Raw genomic sequence first — 21,413 nt, forward strand, 5'->3', positions numbered from 1 at the left:
GGAGTCATCAGACAGATACATTACAATGCTTTCCTGAGGAAATGTGGTGTTCTTCTTAGTTTAGCAAATGAATGAAAACTATGCAAATTTAAAAAATGGATCCAACTACTCACACTGAAGATAATTCTCTCTTTAAGTTCTCATACTTCAATTCATACACAACTAAAGTATGAAAACTTAACCAACCAATTTGCATTAGTTCTGCACATCAGATATTAGCCTAAAATATGTATGCCTTTCATAGCCATACATAGTAAAAAGTGAATGCATAAGAATTCTTGTTTCAACACATCATGAGGCATGAAAAGGGAAATTATGTACAGTATCTCTATCAGGGAAGAAAATAGGATGTAATGTGGTTATTTGTTTGTTTGATTTTTATACTGCTCATCTGGCTGCCAGGGCCACTCTGGGCAGTTTACAAAAACAAAACAAAACATAAACTCTAATAGAAGGCAATAAACACAATAACAATCAAAATTAAGCATCAATTAAACATAAACAGTGGGACGTGGTAGCGCTGTGGGTTAAACCGCAGAAGCCTCTGTGCTGCGAAGTCGGAAGACCAGCAGTCGTAAGATCGTAACCACGCGACGGAGTGAGCTCCTGTTGCTTATCCCAGCTCCTGCCAACCTAGCAGTTCGAAAGCATGTAAAAATACGAGTAGATAAATAGGTACCACCTCGGTGGGAAGGTAACGGCATTCCGTGTCTAGTCATCCTGGCCACGTGACCACGGAAACTGTCTTCGGACAAACGTTGGTTCTATGGCTTGAGCACCGCGCCCTAGAGTCAGACACGACTGGACTAAATGTCAAGGGGAACCTTTAACTTTACCTTAAACATACACTAGCAACTAAGTAAAAAGTAAAAAATAATTAGGATAGTTTAAAGGCAAGATGACATAACAGTTCGTATAAAATGCTGAAACAACTGTGTCAATATGTTGAATACTCCAGGAATGCCTACTTGAAAAGGCAAATTTTCAGTGATCATTCAAAGCTTCCCAGTGAAGGGGCCAGGTGAATTTCATGCAAAAGCAAAAAGCAAAGAGTGCTGCTTATATACAGCTCCATAGCACTGCAAACACTCTCTGGGTGGTTTACAAGTTAATTATGCAAGCTACACATTGCCCCCCCCCCCCGCGAGCTGTGTGCTCATTTTACCGACCTCGGAAGGATAGAAGGCTGAGTCAACCTTGAGCCGGCTACCTGGGATTGAACCCCGGGTTGTGAGTACACTTTTGGCTGCAGTACAGCAGTTTAACCACTGCACCATGAGAAGATTGTTCCAAAGATGACTGCCAGGAAGGCCTGTTATTTGGTCTTCTCTTTATTGGCCTCTCTTGGGGACAGTCTTCTCAACTTCCTGGCCTGGGAAGATGGTGTAGAATAAGCAGATCTCATTTCAGGGAAGCGTTCTGCCAGGTATCAGGATCCCTAACCATTTAGGGCTTTGTAAGTCAGCACCATCACCTTGGAGCTGGTACAGAAACAAACAGGCAAGCTGTGCAAGGCAGCCAGTTACTGGAGGTAGTACACATTGGAAAGTGTCACATGCTTACCCTAGGATCATCCTCTCTTAGTCAAACACTCATGTACATTCGTGGTGTGCATACGCTCACAAGTGTGTGTGTTGTCTGTCTGTTAAAAAACCTATAAGGCCCTGAACAACTTGGGTCCAAGCACGGTCAAGGACTGTGTCATCCTTTGTGAGCCTGCCCTCTTCCATGTCCCCAGCAAACAGAAAGTGGTTAGGCAGGCTACTGTGTCTGTTGTAAGGCCAAACTGCCTTGTTCTGAGGAAATGTAATATGTCTTCCCACCTCAGGTCATTGACACATTGACCAATATGCTGTTGTTTAGTGGGAGCGGGGCAAATCCATGGGGGAGCAGGCTGCCTGAATCAGTGTGGATTTGGTGTGTCAGTTCCTCCATACGTTCTGTTGATTCCAATGGGCTTACTCCAATTGTGATTTACTGTGCTAAAGTAAGAGGCTGTACACACTGGTATATAAAACAACACATGGATCACTGTTGGTATGGCTTGGTTAGAACCAAATGATGGCACATGTTTCTACTTAAAGATCCATCCTGCCCCTTTAAGAGCTGTCATGGACCTTTCTGGCACAAATTTAGGGGATGTATTTTTGTTAAATGATTCAGTCCAATCCTAATTAGCTTGTTGTGTAGCCTGGGCAGACAGCCCATACCCAAATGTTCTTTAAACATTGACCAAAATCCAGTTGCTTAGTGCAGTGGTTCTTAACCTTTGTTACTCAGATGCTTTTGAACTGCAACTCCCAGAAACCCCAGTCAGGACAGCTGGTGATGAGGGCTTCTGGGAATTACAGTCCAAAACTCCTGAGTAACCCAAGGTTAAGAACCAGTGGCTTAGTGTAGTGAATTACACTGAGTAGGCCTATTGAAGATACCCAGTATGGTGTAGTGGACAAAGTGACAGACAAGGACTTAAGCAACCTGAGTTCAGATCCCTACTTGTCCTTGGAAATTTGCTGTAGGGGGAAAAACTGGTAAAGCCATCCTTTAAACATCTCACTTTCCTTGAAATTTTGTGATAACTTGGAACATACATGACAAATTTAAGGCGGTCTTGCTATCTCATTAAAATTTCCTCTAATGGTTGCAAAATGACACTGGATTGCAGTTTTAAGACAACCACAATGGAATCCCTGGAATAATATTAAGGTGATGAATACCACATAGACAGAAAACAGGGCTGAGAGAAGCAGTGAAAGGACTCTCCAGGGAATCATGCCACTGCCCAGAAGAATTGGTCTTGCTGTTCACCAAGTGTGGCAAATCCCACAGCCAGAGAATCACAAAGCTTGGAGAGACTGGTTGTTGTGGGTTTTTCGGGCTTCTTGGCCGTGTTCTGAAAGTGGTTCTTCCTAACCTTTCGCCAGTCTCTGTGGCTGGCATCTTCAGAGGACAGTTTGCTGTCCTCTGAAGATGCCAGCCACAGAGACTGGTGAAAGGTTAGGAAGAACCACTTTCAGAACACGGCCAAGAAGCCCGAAAAACCCACAACAACCATTAGATCCCGGCCGTGAAAGCCTTCGCGAATACTTGGAGAGACTGCTGGTGGCAGAACAGAGCTTTTATTGATTGTAATAAAACTGAATAAGTTAAATATCTTGCCTAGCAGTGAAGCTTTGGATATATAGTTATATGAAAAACACTTGACTCATTTTTACAAGCAAGTTAATATCTCTTATTGTTAATCCAACAGTTTCTCTGGAAAATGAAATATGTAACAGCATATATACATTGATGTTTGAAGAGTCCCATTATTTTAAAATAGTATGCAAAAGTGGTATAGACGGTATTATAGTAAAAAAAAACTGCAGTACAATTAGACCTAATAAAAAAGTGGTTTCTGTAAATTTCACCCAAGCTTTATAGAAAGATTCAAGTATGTCATCCACCTAGCTGTGATAATTAACCAATGTTATATAGATTCTTTGTAACTTGTATTCTGAAGTGTTATTTCAAACACCACATTGTCAAGAGTACCTGTTTTTCCTGGGCAAATCTGGAATATTAGAAATACGTTACAGACAAATGTGAGGGCTTGCCTTGGCCAATGATAAACCAAACAGATGGGGTTAAAAGAAAAGGCATTCTAAATCTAAATACAAGGCAGACACAGTATCTAAGTTCAAAACAAACAAAAAATACCCTTCTGAACTTTTAGCTGGCCTGTTCCAATACCCATTTCATAGAAGCTGAACTAATGAAGCTTAGGGACTACTAACCTATCCAAGAAACTGAATACAAAGCAAGGAAGAGCAAATGCTGACTCATTTATTTGCATCCACAAAAAAACACATTAATTTATCCAAAGGCAGACTGTGCAGAGAAACATTTATGTGCACAAACACGCAACCCAAAATATTTCCACGGGCAAAACACACTATGCTAAATTAATAAGGAAAAAAGATTCCTCCACAAAACACGTGAAACACACAAGGCAACCCATGTCCCTTAATTCCCAACAGCTCCTCTATCAAATCTTCCAGGATCTCCCTATGATCACCCACCTCCACCATCCCCACACTGAGGTGGCTAGCTATGCTTTAGAGCAGGGGTCTCCAAACCTTTCATTGTGAGGGCCACATCATATATTTTACACATTTTTGAGGGTCAAAGGAGATAAGGGGGACCCAAACAATCCCCCACCCTGCTGTCATTGCAAAGACAGCGAGGGTGGGGGGATCACTTGGGTCCCCCTTCCCTCCTCTTTCTATGCCCAGGCTGGATAAAAAGGCAAAGCAGGCTGGATGCGGCCTGCGGGCCATAGTTTGGAGACTCCTGCTTTAGAGTGAAGCAGAGGGCTGCACTGTCACCACTAACTATTTTAATTTTCTAGGAATGTCGTGGGGGCTTAGGAATATTCTTGGCAACAAAGATGAGCAGCTAAGTCTTTGATTTGAAGCAGTCCGCCTCCCTCATAACAAAAAGAAAGAAAGAAAAAGAATAAATTAAAGGGGACAGGGAGGTAGTGAGGAGCCAAGGGCCACAACGCAGTGTTGGGGCCTCCGGCTTTAGACTGAACAAATGATATAAAGAAAACTAAACCACACCAAGACAAAAAATGCTAATAATCAACAGTAAGTGAAAAATATTAAGAGAAAAATTAAAGCACATAGAGCCAAGAACTTAATATGGTAGTCTTTGGCCTGATGACCAACACTACTTGAAAGGGTGAGAGAAGAACCTTGATAAATCAATAAAGCTTCCCATTTTTAATCCAAATACCACCTTAGATATAATTACAATGTACACACACACACAGAGAGAGAGAGAGAGAGAGAGAGTGTGTGTACTCTGAAAACACCACACAAATAACAAAACTGAGGCCGTCTGGGATTTCCTTGATTTGCATTTGTTTTGTAATCCCCAAATCAGCAGAACTCCAGGTGGCATTTAGCAGTCTTGTTCTTTCTGTTTTGCTTGTACAGCTTTAAGTGGGCCAAAAAATGCTGAAATGTCTGTCTCTTGGTTAAAAATATCCCAGTTTGTTAACCCGAGAGCCACAAATCAGAGTTGACAATAGCAAGATGTGAGAATCTTCAATATTCTTTAAATTACTGTGCTATCGTTATCTCACAAGCACCTACCCTCAGGTCTGTATAAATCTGCCGCTCACGTTTATTGCTACATCGGATAATGAATGTGCCACTTACTTGGTCTGAAAAGTATTCCTGCATCTTGTTCTTTATTTCACAGAGACCTCATAGAGACAGCCTGTACAACACACTGTGTCATGGATTGTGTTGGCACTACTTCTTTAGTAAGAACAAATAACACAGCACAAAATGCCAACTGAAACCCATAAAATAAAAATGACCTCAGCTTTCCTAAAGTAGCAAAGTCCATAGATAACATTTGCAGTTGATTGTCAAATAGACTGTGTCTCTGCAAGTGTCTGAGAAATACTTTCTAAATTCATGTCAGTTGATTGACTCACACTGGGTAAGTATTTGTGTAATATAAAGTATCTATGTAATATAAAGGTGTGGCAAACACAAGCTCTGAATCCAGCAAAGTAAAGAACCCAGCAAAACATAACAAGACGTAGGCCATGGTCACACCAGGAAAATATCTCCATTTTCTCACATCTTTTACTCCCTGAGCAGTCACACATTACAGTTGCATGACATATATCCCAAGGTGTGCATTTAGACGTGTTTTTGAATTACCATAACATTTCCCTAAATTTGATGTGATATAACTGGCTACACTTTAGTACTGGAATATTTCCTTCTGGGGCCCCTTTTTTCCCTTTTTAAAAAAAGTAAATGCCATTACATTAATGTTTCAACAAGATTTCCTTGTTGGGTACAGGTTTCTCTGCTGCAATTGTGCCTCTTGCAGCAGAAAAACTTGTCAGGCTTTGTTCTCATTGCAGCTCTACCAGGAGGTTCCCAAGAGGAAAACATGAAAGGGCTCATGGGAAGGAGCACCACCTGGTGGAAGGATCCACGAATAAGTGAAGCAGAGAGGCCGATGACATAAGTTTTCAAATGCATCGACATCACTGGCAGAAGCAACACATAGTGTCTTGACAGAAAAAGAATCAGTACAGCTGTGCACACAGAACACCACTGTAATTATTGCACAATGAATCCCACAACGATAAATGTAGAATCCTCTCGGCAGAGGGGGATTTGATGCAGGGAAACAAAAGAATCAATAATGGTCGTGTATTGTCTGAACCCAAAAACAAGGGTCAAAATTCATGAGGAGTAACACAGAAACCGTTTGTTGGTGTGACCGCAGCCCCAATCCCAGAAAGTGGGATTAATTCGGCTGGTGAAACTAGAATAATTTACAATAGTTACAATGCGCTTCTATCAAAGTTCTCAAGTTCCGAAGAAAAACAAAGCCGCTGAGTAGAAGGATCTGATGACCATCACAATACAAATATCTTAATGCCAAGTTATGGATCTGGAACTGTTGTCTTCAAGACTAGTGGAAGGGAAGAAACACTCAGAGAGTGAATTTTTAGACAAAAGCCATGAGCTATGCAACAGAGTGCAGGAACTTCAGAGCAGAATTGGCTTAAAAATAAATCACTCCTTTAGTTTCTCATCAACTAGCACTTAACAGTCTCAATAATGCACTCTGAAACATTTGGTAAGAGAAAGAACAAAAATGTTCTATTTACTCACAGTACTGAACAGTTAAAAATAGCATGTTGTAGAAAACTGGTTGGTTACATGAACAGACCTTAACTAATTCATAAATTCATACTGACTCTAACAGACAGCCTGGTGGAGTGGCCACAGAGAACATGTAACAAGAACCCCCCTGGTGCCTTAAAGGTTCAAATGTCCCCCTTTCCTCAAGTCAAATCAATGGCCATACTTTAAAGGTTTTTAATCCCATGAATGCCAGAGGGAATATGAAAGGTCTGTTCAGGTGTTGCCCCACCCTGGGATGACCAGTAGTTCTTTTCTCTGCCATGCAGTCACCCCAAAAAGCATACAAATATTCCTGAACCTGTCTATTTTGGCACATTTGTCTGAAGACAATGCACATCCCAATTTTAAACAAAGTTGGGTTCTTACTCCTTTCTTTTCTTTTTTCCTACCGACTATCTTCCTTTAAGTAGAGGAAGTGCAATGGAATGCATTGCATACAGAAAAAATGAGAGGAAGACTACCACCTTTTCACATTCTGCTGCTTGAGATGCCACATGGAACATTCCAACATTACTAGGATTCTCCTTTGATCAAAGGAATCAAAGGATTCTCCTTTGATCTGCCAGTAGCCAAAAAGAAGAAATCTGCTCACAGTATGAACTCTGCAGCATTGCTGAAATTAAGTCTGCAGTGTCCAGCAACTCCAAACAATCCTATACTTATGTAAAAGAGTGGATATCTGTCATCTTGCATATCTATTTTCTAAGCATCACTAGAAAACATATAGATTTCCTCCAACATTAGACTCCAAGTAAGCTAGATAATTCTGCATACAGTTCAGCACACCAAAAAACTAATGGTTTTGTGGGCTTTTTGGGCTCTTTGTCTGTGTTCTGAAGGTTGTTCTTCCTAATGTTTTGCCACTCTCTGTGGCTGGCATCTTCAGAGGACAGGAGTAGCAGTTGTGGCCATTGGAACCACAAAATGAAGCATTCACACCAGAATCAAAAAACATGAGAGACACTGCAGACTAAAACAACCAGAAAAATCTGCGGTAGCTGAACATGCCCTAAAACAAGCTGGACATGAAATTCTATTTCAAAATACTGAAATACTGGACAACACTAGCAATCATTACGTCAGACTGCACAGGGAAGCCATTGAAATCCACAAGCACCAGCAGAGCTTCAACAAAAAAGAGGAAAGTTTGAAACTCAACAAAATTTGGCTCCCAGCTCTGAAAAATACAGTGTGCAAAAGGTCAACGAACTCTACCCAGCCACAAGGACCGGGGGTCACTACACACAAAACACCAGCTAATGACACCCATCAATCACAGTGACAGATAATCCTTATCACAATAATACACCCACAACAAGACACACTAATAACCCATCTCCTGAAAAGGACAAAAGCTGATCTCACAGCCATAAATACTCAACTCCCAAGCAAACTATACCAGAGCACAGAGTGCTGTCCTCTGAAGATGCCGGCCACAGAGACTGGCGAAACGTTAGGAAGAAGAACCTTTAGAACATGGCCAAAGAGCCTGAGAAAGCCACAACAACAAAGAGTCTGTGAAATTATAGAATGATATTAGCACAAAACAAGAGAGGAAGGGGGAAAGGGATTATAAAAAAATAGAAATCATGATTGTGAGCATCTGTTAGTTAAGTCTGTGCCTAAGAACTGATGAGAGTGAATGTTAGGGCGTCAATCCAAATCAAGCTCCAGAACACAGAAAACATATTGAGAGAGAAAAATTGGTTTGCTCAAACTACTGAAAACTTACAATAAGTATTAAGGACCGTCCTGATTAAAATTACGGGAAAGTGAATATGTGCCATAAAGTTTTTAAAAATTCTCCCTAGGCTACATTGGGATGGTTCCGAGGTCTAGAAGCCTTCCTTCTCTATACACCTACAAAATGCTCCAATTTGGGCTTGGTAGGGCATTAATCATCATCATCGCCATCATCTCAGGACTGCATTACTGGAAGGGAACCTATGGATAATGAAGTTTGTTCCATCAAGGAGGCCCAGTGGGGAACTGAACTCCCAACCTCTGGCTCCACAGCCAAATGCCTAAATGTACTGAGCTTTCCAGCAGTTCTTATACTCTATAACACAGCAAGAGAAGGTCAGAAAGGTAGGTGGCAAAGAAAATATATATATTTTTCCCCTTGCCCAGACCTAAAATTTCCATCTCCATGAGGTATGAAGCTGAAACCTGTCAGTTTTCCAGAAACGTCATTTACGCAAGCCTTTGTTCTTGAGCCATCATACTTGCAAACTTCCTGATGACCAATCACAAAATAAAGCAAGCTGATTTGTAAACAATTAGGAGTTGGAAGAGTTCCTGCCGTGACAGTCTTTTTTTTCAGTACTTAAAGATTTCCTTCTTCTAAAGATGGTCCATCTGTAACATAGAGTTCAGCCTCTGAAGTTCTTAATAGGAGCACTCTTTATAACATTTACAGTATTAGTGCATCATGGCCTATTCATCCTTAAGAACTAGAAAACCAACATATAATTTACTTTAATGATTGCCATTTGGTGTCTCTTCTATCTCTGGATCACCAAAAAGACTAGCAGGTCCCTAACATCTTTGCCAGGCAAGACAAATACTGTACTTGTAGAACTATTCCCAAAATAAATACAGTCTATTCATATCCTGGCTGCACAAGAAAATGTGAAAATCAGACTGATAAATATTTTTGCTCTGACTTTTTGGCAGCTTCCCTGTTTAGTCAATCAGCTTTATATTCCAGCAAACAGTTGTACCATATTCCAGACCCTGCAGTACTGAATATTTGTCAGAGCTATTAATTTTCTGTTGTTTAGTCTATAGGGACATTTATAGTTCAGGTTCATGCACAGAGGACGTGGGCATTAATAGCACCACATGAGATATACTGTATGTGAAAGCAGATCGACCCTTTTTTATTTAGGTTTTGATTAGATGAGCATTTGTTCTACAGTTTGGTCTGGGTTTGAGACAGGCTGCTTCACTCCTTTTCCTAGCAACCACACAACATACTGTACATGCTATCATGATCCAGCGTGCACTGGAACATTGAACAATGTCTGCTCCATTTTGGTCCAGTTCTAGTTTATGTGATCACTGCGACTGGACCAAATGGGATGGCCCTTTCTTAACCCAAAGTTCTCCACCTGTTTTAATGAGTTAATGATCTTGAGAAATGAAAAGCTTCTTTCCTGCTCTCCTGCAGAGGGGAACGAAGAGGAAGTTTTCCATTTTGTTTTAATTGTTGCTAACACAGGAGCTTTTCTTTTTAACCCCTTTCAATGCATCACTGATGCACTGCGTCAATTACCAACAATTAAAAATAAATGGAAATCTCTTCCTTTGTGAGAGAGCAGGAAAGAAACTTTCAATTTTTCAAGATCATTAAATGGCTTAGGCAAAGCATGGGGAAGGAGACGGCAGCATTTTTTTCTTGGTAGAAACAAGCTAGGTCTAGATTGTGCTAAACAGGGTTACTTGAGGTATGGTGTGGTCAGTCCTTGCATGTGGGCCTTAATGCATGTGGATGCAAATATAGCTTAAAATGACATATCACACCTCAAACCACCCCTGTTTTGTACCATCTAGATCTAGACCAATGATGGTAAACCTATTTAAGATCAAGTGCCCAAACTGAAAAAAAAACAAAAAAAAAACAACCCAGCAGGTGGTGGCCGGTGGAGTGGCGGTGGAAACAAGAATACCGGGCATGGAGGTGCCTCTAGATCCCACTCCGGATCTGTCTCCAGTCATGCCCAACCTGCCACTACCTATAGCTCAGCCGGCCCACCACCACCAGCGCCAGCTTCTCCGGATTCTAGCACTGCAGCTGCAGCCGCCTCCTCAGGTTTGGCTGCTGGGGTAGTGATCCAGTGACTTATAGCTCATGTGCCCACAGAGAGGGCTCTGTCTGCCAGGTGTGGCACGTGTGCCATAGGTTTGCCATCACTGATCTAGACCAATGCAGACTGGGATAATGCGGCTATTTAATTGCACCCACAATTATTTTTTCCCTACTGGATTTCAGTTCCCCCTCCTCGTGCCTTAATTGCTCCCAATAGAAATAATGAGTGAGTAAAGGCCATGAAAGGAGGCTCAAAGACAATTCTTTCATGACTCTTATGTTTTTAATGACTGAACATTATTTTAACAAGCTACAAGAAAGTTGTCCTGGGTTGTTAACAGATCAGGGAAGGCAAAGCAGGAACAAAACGAGTAACTCATTCAGCTGCCTCTAGGAGCCAGCTGAGCCACGAGGACTCAGGACTCATTTGGCTCTTGGAAACACTAGCTGAATGAACTTCTCTCTCCCTTTGCCTTCCCCTGTTATGTGCTATGAGCAATATCAAATCCCAAAATAGAGGTATAATAAGCAGAACACGATGGTAATACTGTAATACATGTTCTGACGGGGAATTGGAATGAGTGGGTTAGAGTTCAGAACTAAAAGCAGATTTGTGGATCGTACAGAAACAAGATGTACTTGTCATGATCAAATATGCTGTGACACCACGCCATGTTAGCTAAACCACCTGAATGAGATAACAGCATCTTGTTCAAAAGACACATGCGCCTGAATATTACTTTCAAGCACGTCTGTGTCTTCTAAATAAATGTGTTTAGATTCATAGCCAAGATAAGCTTCTTTAAACTTTAGTAAAATTATGTTTCATTAATTATACCAAAGTCTGTCAAACAGCATTCAAAGAAAGCAAACCTATTGTCCTGCCTTGATTATGCCTTGTTCAATTTATCTGTAGTATAAGATGACCAAACACATATTAATCTGACCTACCATTAATTAAGGGGCTGTCCCCTGTGTCTTACTCAAAAATTTTGCCACAGCCTCAGCTGCAAAGATCCAAAGGTGGATCTGATTTAAATCAAATGGTTTGAAATCGAGATTTAAAGGTAAAAGAAATCTTTTTATTGGACAATTTCAGTAAAAATGATGGTTTACATTCAAATCATGATTTAAATCAATTTAATTTTTAAAAAGTCATTGATTTTTATCCACCCTGGCATGAGTCCATGTTCAATCATATGGAAGTCTTCCTCCACTCTTTAGTTAGCCTGCATATCTACTAGGAAGAATCACAGAAGCATAGAATAAAGGAGTTGGAAGGGGCCTATGAGGTCATTGAGTCCAACCACCTGCTCAATGCAGGAATCCAAATCAAAGTCTATCTGACAGATGGCTGACTAGCTTTCTCTTGAATGCCTCCAGTGTTAAGATAGCTCAACAACAGCTGCCATGTTCCTTTTCTTCTTTGCTCCAGTCGTATTAATCCAAATGCTCTCGATAGGACAATGAAGCTCATCTTCCTTATTTCTATGCAGGAATATGTATTTTTTTAACATATACTGAAATTCTACCTCCCTTTCTATTAATTCTGTTCTTGTTGAACAATTTATATGCATCACTTGCTATATTCCAGTTATGGGAGCCATCCAACCAAATTTCAATTATCCCTATCAGGTTATATTTCTCATGGAAGTCTTCTAAACATAAAGAACAAGAATTCTGTACTATGCTTGTATTTTCAAAATTCTGTAATAAATTACATGTAGTGGTAACTGTATTACACAATAGTTTCACACATATTTTCTCCACTATGACAGGGTGATACCAATGACAAAATGACAACTTTCAGTTCCGTTCCACCTCACTGACAGAAGAAAACAGAAGAATTATACAGCAAATGAAATGGTCTTCTGCAATATATATATTTAAAAATGTGTGTTTGTGCGACAGAAATTGGTTTTCCTTAAAGCTACGGCCACAACCTGTGACTACACTGGCAAGTCGAATTGGAGTGATTGGGCTTTGCTGTGACTTGATTTTTCAGTCCATTTTACACTTCTGTCCACACTAAGTGATGATATGGGAACTGCTTGTTGTTTCAGTGCTAGTGTTTACACTTGCTCCTCAATCTAATACTGGCTGGACCACTTCATAGCCCACAGCCCCCTTTTCTTTGACTCCATCCTCTGCTGATCTCTAGCTCTGCTTTTAGGGCTCACTGTAAAGTTGATGGGTTGCTTAAAGTGTTGCACACCATTAGGGGAAACCGACAGTTTTCCAGAGATCTCCGTAACATACAAACACATACATGCATACTGCAGAAACATAGTAGTCTGCTGTAGTTTGTCAGAGTTGTTTCTGTTTCATATCACTTATCTCTTTTTTTGTCTGTGCTGAAGTGACCTTGTGCTGAATTAGTGTATCAATGCAGTGATAAGGTAATCTAGTGCTTAAACTCAGTAGTTTGTATAAAATAAATATTTGGGATTACAAGAGAGAAAGATTCTGGAGGTGGGTGTTCCTGTTGTCCAAAACATCATGCCCAGCTTAGTACACCCACGTCCTTTGGGAGAACGAGGAAACGGATCACAAAGAGAAAAGTCTATTCAAATTGTTCTGGCTTGACATAAAGTAGAAGCACCCAGCAGAAGAGGAAAAAAAAACTCTGTGTGGGGAGCAAAAAGGACCAGACTGATTCAAACTGGTCTTTGCATTGTGTGATCATGAAATTTTTAAAAAGGGAATTCATTCATTTTGTACCCACTGCATAGCCGCAGTATTTGACCATGTGGTTGCAGCATTTAAAGCTGCAGTCACATTTAGAAAAAGAAACACCACTACCTTCTGCTGAAGTAAATATTTCTTAAATCTGAGAATCAAAAAAGGAATTTTTCTGTTTGAAGGTCTAGAAATGTTTATCCAGTTAAACACAGAGAATGCACAAGAAGTATTGATTACAATATAAATTAAAATCATAATTGCAAAGGTAAGATTGATTAGAGAAATTACTTCAGGTCAATAAGTATAACAGATATTAGAGGTGCCTTCCCATGATAAGAAAAACAGGGAACTGCCAGAAGCCTGGCTTGTAAGGAACAGACGGCTGCTATGCAACAAATCAGAATTTTACTCCCTGGCTGGCTTATGGTATCATCTGGCAGGAGGCAGGCAGCTTTTTTCTTTGGTTTGTTCCCTCGCAACAAACATAAAACAAAACCCTATGTTCACTTTCTGGTTTGTTGAGAAAGAAACAAACTAGAAAACAAACAGAACACACAAACCACAGCACAAAGCTTGTTTATTTTTTATGCAGGAACAATTAAGCAGCATAAATCAGCGTACTGCTTATTCATGATAATCCAAATTTCTTGCATGTCTCTTCTTGGTTGTACCACATAAATACATTCCATAGGTTTGGGGAAATGTTTGTATATGGATCATGAATACAAACAAATTCTACCTAAACCAATTTGCACAACACAAAAGGTCTAAGCAGAATTAGCCATGTCCCTGGCTGTTTTAATGCGATTGGTTTTTTTTTTTGCCTTCTTTCTTGCAAATATGAAGAAAATATTGTTCGCATCTCTCCATAATATTTGTCAGATATGTAGAATGTTGGATGTATATCAAGGTTCACGCTAAGCTGGGTGTGCGTGCGCGCGTGCAGGACTCCACTTCCCTCTGTGCAGCTCTCTTCCTTCTCCACACAGCAATCTCATGAGAGTCCAGTTGCAACAGAACCCAGTGTGTGGGTCAGAGTCCCGTGTGCATGCAGGGGTGAAGCCATGCATGAGAGAGAGAGAGAGAGAGAGAGAGGGAGAGGGAGAGGGAGGGAGGGAGGGAGCCCCACCCAATGAAGCTGAAAATTAGAGGGTATGTTGGTGTACATTCTAATGCATTACTTGCTATCTCCTCATACATTGCAGTGTTATCTCATTATTTCTCTAGGAATGAGGGAGATCTGCCCCACAATTGTCACAACAATTTAGTGAGGTAAATTAGGTTGGGACATTGAGTGTATCTGCACAGTGGTGACTGGCACCCACTGTGGCAAGTGCGGAAGGCATCCAGAGGTGGGTGGAACCAAGAGTAACACGAAGAGCCATGGCAGAAGTGGATATTCATATACACAGGCAGATATTCATTCAGACACACCGACTCTCTCTTTCACACACACACAAACATACGGGGGGGGGGGCAAGAGAGACAGGCAAGCAAACTGTCAGATTCATACATTCATACACTCTGTATATGAATAGAGAGGGTGGCATTCATTCAGAGCCTGCATCACTGGCACTCCATCCATTCAGTCCATACCAGGTGAGGATCAGGGGGGAAAATGCCTTGTCCCTCAATCAGAAACATCCCTAATGATTCTGGCTGGGTGTAGTCCAAGGAACAGCAGTGCTCAATTTTCTCCTAATAGACCAGCTCCACAGAAGCAGAGCCAAGTAATTCTGGTGTTGTCTTCTTCCTCACCGCTTGCAACAGTACAACCCTTTAACATTTCACATTAACCTTAGAATGATCTCTTGCATTGTTTCAGTAGCTGTGGCACCTGCTGCCCACAGTAATTGGTGAGAATGAGGAAAAGGCAGCCAGTGAGACAGATAGCGAGGACGTGGTGTGCATGTTCCTCTTCTCACACACAGGTAAATGGTCTCATAGGTGTACTCACTCATACAGATTATATAGGCCTCATCCTTTTTCCACATCCATAATACCAGTACTGGACAAATAGCCTAAACTTTCTAGTTTGTTTTTTGTTTTGGGTTGGTTTTTTCTATATTTTTGCTCCTTTTTTGTATTTTTTTTTTGTTTGTTTCATACTGCTCTGATTTGCTCTGCTGCATGATTTCCTAGTGTGAACACTATACTACATTGACCTGTCCTGATCTGAGACTGCTTGATATGGTATGCCTCATGAGGCGATGTTTGCTTGTTCTCTCTCTCTCTCTCTCTCTCTCTCTCTCTGTGTGTGTGTGTGTGTGTGTGTGTGTGTGTGTGTGTGCGTGTGCGTGCATGTATCTGTGTTTCTACTGGTAGCTCAATCAAACATCAAACACGATGCACAACTCCTGAAAAAAAAGTTCATCTAATTTCTTCTATGGAAGTAACAGAAATTAATGTACACTAACAACTTGGCTTTGATGCATCATAAATGTATTATGCCAACACAAATTTTGACAGAGCAATAGAGTAGCAGCTGAAATCCTGTTGGCATAAATTTATGCCATGCAACCCAGATGATGTCATTAATTTAATTTAATTTAAAACATCCTATTTCCACCCCCTGTTCAAGTTCCAAGGCTTGCTAGGGATCCTTTTTCCCCCTTGGGAAGCCTTTGAGAGTCTTGGAATGGAGGAGAAAAGGCCAGCTGAGAAACTACCTGCAGCCAAATCTATGGATTGTGCTGTGGGCAGTTTCTCGACCAGTCCTTTAAGACAAACACTAAGAAAATGTGTGTTTTTTATTTGTTGTTATAATTGATGCAGTGCATTAATGATGATAGACCAGTCTTTAAAAAAAAATAGTTCCCGTCTCTCTGCCGAGGAGCAGAGGAGGTGTTTAATTTGCTGATAGCCTGAAGTGGCTCACTTAAGAAGAAATTCAAATGGGAAGGGGCCAGACTAAATCGAATTGCTTGGACTCCAATATGGCATTTGGATGTGACGATCACACCAAATGGCACATTGAACCGCTAACTGACCACAAGCGACCCTATTTAGCCCACACCAGCCTGCTCCAGAAAGACTCCTACAGGCAAGTTTTACATTGCCTTTTTAAATTTTCTATGTCATTTAACCAGTAACTGTTTTAATCTAGCCTTTGTGGGACACTGTGGGAGTTAATTCCCCACTACAATATCCACAAGTATATAATCCATTTGTCTGAAACTCCTACATTCAGTTATTACAGTATTGTGGCAGGTGTTCCAACAGTAAACACAAAGACAACTGTTGTGATGACAACAGGGATCATCTTCAACAATAACAACACTATGAAGGACTATCAGAATCTAAAGAGCTTAATGGAATTTAAAATCTCTTGTTGCTGAACTGGTAGTAGTGAACTGACACATTTTGAATGTTTAACTCCTTCTGTGAATAATGCAATTGAAATACAACTTTGAAAATTATTGTGACTTCCTATATCTATCCAGCACAATTCTAAAGATATTAGAGCTCTGAGTTTTAGTCCTGAATGAAGGTCAAACAGAGTATCTTGTATGGAGGTTCAAGATTCGACGCCACCTTCATGTATGTGCTGTGACTAAATTTCATAGCAATAGGTGGCTCCCTTCTTGTTACTGGAAGAAGTACGAAAACTCTTTGCATAATGTCCCATTACTAATTTTAAAAAATTAAAAGCTTGTGTTTGAGCACAGCTGTGTGATCTCTAAAACACCTTACGTAGTTTCTCTGAGCAAAGTAAAATAGGACTGTATTTGAATCACTCATTGTGGTGGTAGTGCTACATGGAGGACCTTGGGGTGCAATGGTTAACCTGCAGTACTGCAGTCAAGACTCTGCTCACAACCTGAGTTTGATCCCAATGAATTCAGGCAGCCCGCTCAAGGTAGACTCAGCCTTCCATCTTTCTGAGGTTGGTAAATTGAGTACCCAACTCTCAGGGATGGAGGCAATGTGTAGCCTGCATAATTAAATTGTATACTGCCAAGAGTGCTTTAAGCACTATGGAGAAGTATATAAGCAGCACATTTTGCTTCCTTTTTTGCATTGCATTGCAGGAGACATACACCTATATGCGTAAGTTAACAATTAGGACTCAATTGCCCATTTGCTTTGCCATATTCATACATTTGATTATATGGACCACCATCCATAGAATCTTATGTAACATAAAATATACTAGTTTTTAAAGTTTCAGAAGACAACCTGTTGTTTCTGCTGCAACAGATTAATACAAGGGCTTCCTGGAAACAACCATATCGAGGCAATACAAAAAATTAAAAATAAACATTTGAGGAGGAATGCACTAGCCTTCTCCCCTCCATCTTGTGCCACACAGAACACTAACCCCTTCCCCCTAAGCCACACTTCCTATCGTCTTATTGTCAAACCCATTTCACGTACTCTACAGTACTTTCAGCATTTATGAGCCCACTTGAGCTCAAAAAAAGGGAGAAGTCATTAAAAATTCTCTCTCCATCCTAATGATTTTTGGAATGTTAGAATCTGAAGCAGTGGAGCTGTCCTTGGTGCATCTCGTCCTACCCTTTACGGTTGTTTGCTTGACATACTGATATAGGATTTGTTAAAGCAGGGATGGCAAAACATTGGCCTTCCAGAGGTGTGTAGGTTGTTTTGCTTTTTTGTTTTTGTTTTTGTTTTTGCTTACCATTTGCAGAGCCAAAGATAAGGCTCTGCAAGAGCTTGACTCCAAAAGACCTAGAAGACCCATCAAGAAAGAAACCAACACTAGAACATAATCTTATTACAAGTATGTTATTAATCATTTGCATGCCAACCTAATCACATAATAATAAATGTACAAAATGTTTCTGTCTCAAAAATAAGCTCTTTCAGAGTACACAGAGTACATGTTCATTATTTCTGCCCTGACATCTGTGGTATTATTGTAAAATAATTTATGAAATTTATTTGTAGCCTAACAGTTTAAGTATATTAAGTGATTGCTTAGCTTTGAACAATTGTCATGAAGCATTCATGAAATCTCCAGGCTATTACAGGCACCGTAATGGCATTCACAACCGGCTGTGATAAATTGACTATACAACATATACTTTTTTGCATAGTCAATTTTCTTTAAATAACTGAAAGGAAGAAAATAAAATAAAGTATTCCTATTTATTTTGTAAACAAATATTTTTTGTTTGTTTTATTTCAATACCTCAAAATAATATTTATCAGCTGTGGAAAATATTCTGTTTTACAGATGTCACATAAACCATACATCTCTGAAGAGCTGGAAGCTGTATCATATCATCCAAGTCACATGCCATAAGTACAGAAGGAAATGTTTGGACAAGAACCAGAACAGCATAACAACCTCTTACAGGAAGGGAAGCACAACCTCCAACATAGTCCAGGACACAAAATGATGCCATGCTATGCACCCTCCATCATATTCAGAACTGGCAGTGAGTCACCCGTCACACTACTGGTTTTATTCAGGAAAGTCTGGCTGCAAGACATCTTCACAGACAAGGCCCAAGGGAAGACCAAAAACCATTCTTGTAAGACCCCCTCATAGCCAGGTCTTACTGAAGAAACCAGCAAGTATCGCTGGATCCAAACAGATGGGTATGGAACACAGGAGCAAAGCCACAGCTTCTCTCAATGGTGTGAGGGAGCCACCATCAGTTCTGTATATAATGAGTGTGTGTAGTGGAGTTCATCCAGTGCGAAGCTCAGGTCTTGCAAACTAAAGGCTGTGGCTTCCTTTGCAGAGTCAATCAATCTCATGTTCAGTCTTCCTTGAAAGAGATCCCTAGGGAGCCTTGGGACCTTCAGGGAGGAATCAGAAACTCTGATTTCTGAAAAACTGCTACAACCTTCCATAGTGTAGATCAGTGGTCCCCAACCTTGGGCCTCCAGATGTTCTTGGACTTCAACTGAGTGGTCACAATTGACTAGATAGGCGGGGTATAAATAAATAAATAAATAAATAAATAAATAAATAAATAAATAAATAAATAAATAAATAAATTAACTCCCAGAAATCTTGGCCAGCAGAGGTGGTGGTGAAGGCTTCTGGGAGTTGTAGTTCAAGAACATCTGGAGGCCCAAGGTTGGGGACCACTGGTGTAGATTACACTGCTGGATTGTCCACCAAAGTATGAAAGTTTCAGTTTATTCACAATTAGTTTTCAGTGACATTTCAGGTTTCATTTGCTCTAGAACCCATTTATTTGTCTTTTCACAGGTCCCATGGTTTTCATATCTCTTTTCTTCAATAACATATTTCAAATAAATCAGTTCTTCCCCTTTTTGCTTTCTTCCCTGTCCAGCCTTGACATTCAAATATAGCAATAAGAACAAACAAGAAAGAACTATTCTGGTTCTTTAAGGATTGTTAATTCACACTTCACAAAGAGGTGTTTCCACTTTGGTGACTGTTGGACTTCAAAGCCTGAATCAAAGCCAAATCTGAGTCTCGCCATTTGTTTTTATATGAATTTTCAACTATCTGGCTGTTCATTCTGTTCTTCCAACTTCATCAATAATTTGGCAATCTGTGTGCAATCTCCTGCAACTAAAGATAAACAAAATAAAGACCTACCTAAACATTTATAATTCCAATTGTTTTCGCAATGTTGTTCCCTACAAGTCAATTAGAACTAGGTGTAAAAATCCATCACAGATCAGTAGAGCAGCATACTCCCAATTTAAGTAAATTATGGCTTCCAGATGTGTTCGCCATACTTGTTGGAGATACTATTTGCTATTCAACACTTTTGGAAGCCATCAAGTTCAAAAAGCTAAAAGTAAAGGGTTTTTTTTAAATCACATTGAAGTTTTGACTTGTAACTATATTGTTCTTTAAACGATATATTTATTGGTCAAAATCCTACTAGTTATGCCCACTGACATAAAGTTATTGGCAAATCTTGGCACCAAATTGCTGCTACTTAGGAAGTCAGCCTAGACATTTGTTCTTGCACACATGTGAGTCAGCCTCTGTTGTACACACAGGTCTTAGTTTGTCATTGTTGGCTACTGAGATCTATGCTGGTTGCATTTTGCCTGCACAAAAACTGTGTTTAGCTGCATAAAAAATGATTTTTGGCCATGATGACATTTATTGCTGCTCACTACATCTACAGTACTACTTTTTTCTTTTACCAAAGTAAGCAAACAAGCCCAGTAATGCATGTGTTCCCAAAAGGAAAGAAATTACTAACACAGCAGCAAACCCAAACATATTTGCTGAGAGAGACAAACCTGTAATACCTCCTGAGCAGCAGGATCCATGTGCCTGCTGAGACATCAGACTAGCACTGTCTAAACCAAAATGTCACATTTCAGTTGGAGCTTACTGAATGCATTTATGAAGTGATGCAATTAACTCTGCGAGGATAACTGTGAAAAACAGAGCCTTCTCATCTCTGTAAGCTGCTATAAACTACTAAATCCTTTCTGTGATTACTACATCCAAAAAAACACAAAGGAATAAACACAGAAAATTGCTATATAATAGCTATTAGTTATTTAAGCATGTCACTGTGTTTCATATGAATCACAATGAGGAAAAACTGGAACAAAATATTTGCTGGATTTTATTTCCCTGAGAACAGACTGCCCTGCTTTAATACAAGGTCTTTCTGTTGCAGTCCTCATGCAGGTGGTCAGCATGAAGCTTGAAAGCAATGCACATAAATAATCATCCCAAGAAGCCACAGTACTATACATACAAATATTTCAGTTAGCTAAGTTATGGAATTCAAAATAGGTGTAGTGCTGAGATCAACCAATTTCAGCTTCAAAACAGTCCTATATTAAGAGGTATATTTTACATTTCAATCTACTGTATTTTTCAGTGCGGGAAACACAGCTTTACTAATCTAATGTCAGATTTGGATGCTTGTTTATGACAGATTACTCAAGACCCACAGAAATAAAAGAGGGGTGCTGTTATTTATATAGCTGGTTGAACCATTTGGCAGAGTTAGGCAACTGCTTCACATAGCAGATGGTGGGGGAATGGCAGAAGCTGCTGGGATACTCCTCCTGACTTCCCCAGGATGTGCCATATTGCCTGTTCTGAGTTCTTCAGCCTGATGATGCCTTAGGTCTGTGGGAATGCCATCCACCAACTGCCAGTCCTGTCATCTTCAGCATATAGAAAGGGGAGAAGATACTTTCTTGTCCTTTGTCTCAGGTAGCTAAATACATTAGGCTGCTGCTCTTATTAATCACATCTGGAT

At 40.2% G+C, this 21,413-nt stretch overlaps 1 protein-coding gene across 2 annotated transcripts in view; it reads right to left on the bottom strand.

Annotated features, from left to right (window-relative positions):
- TMCC3 (transmembrane and coiled-coil domain family 3) overlaps nt 1-21,413 on the bottom strand; it is a 120,556-nt gene that overhangs the window by 86,545 nt on the left and 12,598 nt on the right. Inside the window, exon 1 of one of the 2 annotated variants that reach the window (XM_020815848.3) lies at nt 5,208-5,326. The exons of the other annotated variant lie outside the window; for it this stretch is intronic. Within the exon in view, the coding sequence (XP_020671507.1) occupies nt 5,208-5,231 (24 nt within the window). The 5' untranslated portion in view covers nt 5,232-5,326. Of the gene's footprint in view, nt 1-5,207; nt 5,327-21,413 lie in introns of those variants that run through there. 2 annotated transcript variants of the gene reach the window in all.

This window comes from Pogona vitticeps, chromosome 5, assembly GCF_051106095.1.
Source record: "Pogona vitticeps strain Pit_001003342236 chromosome 5, PviZW2.1, whole genome shotgun sequence".
In the NCBI taxonomy this organism is placed as follows: domain Eukaryota; kingdom Metazoa; phylum Chordata; class Lepidosauria; order Squamata; family Agamidae; genus Pogona; species Pogona vitticeps.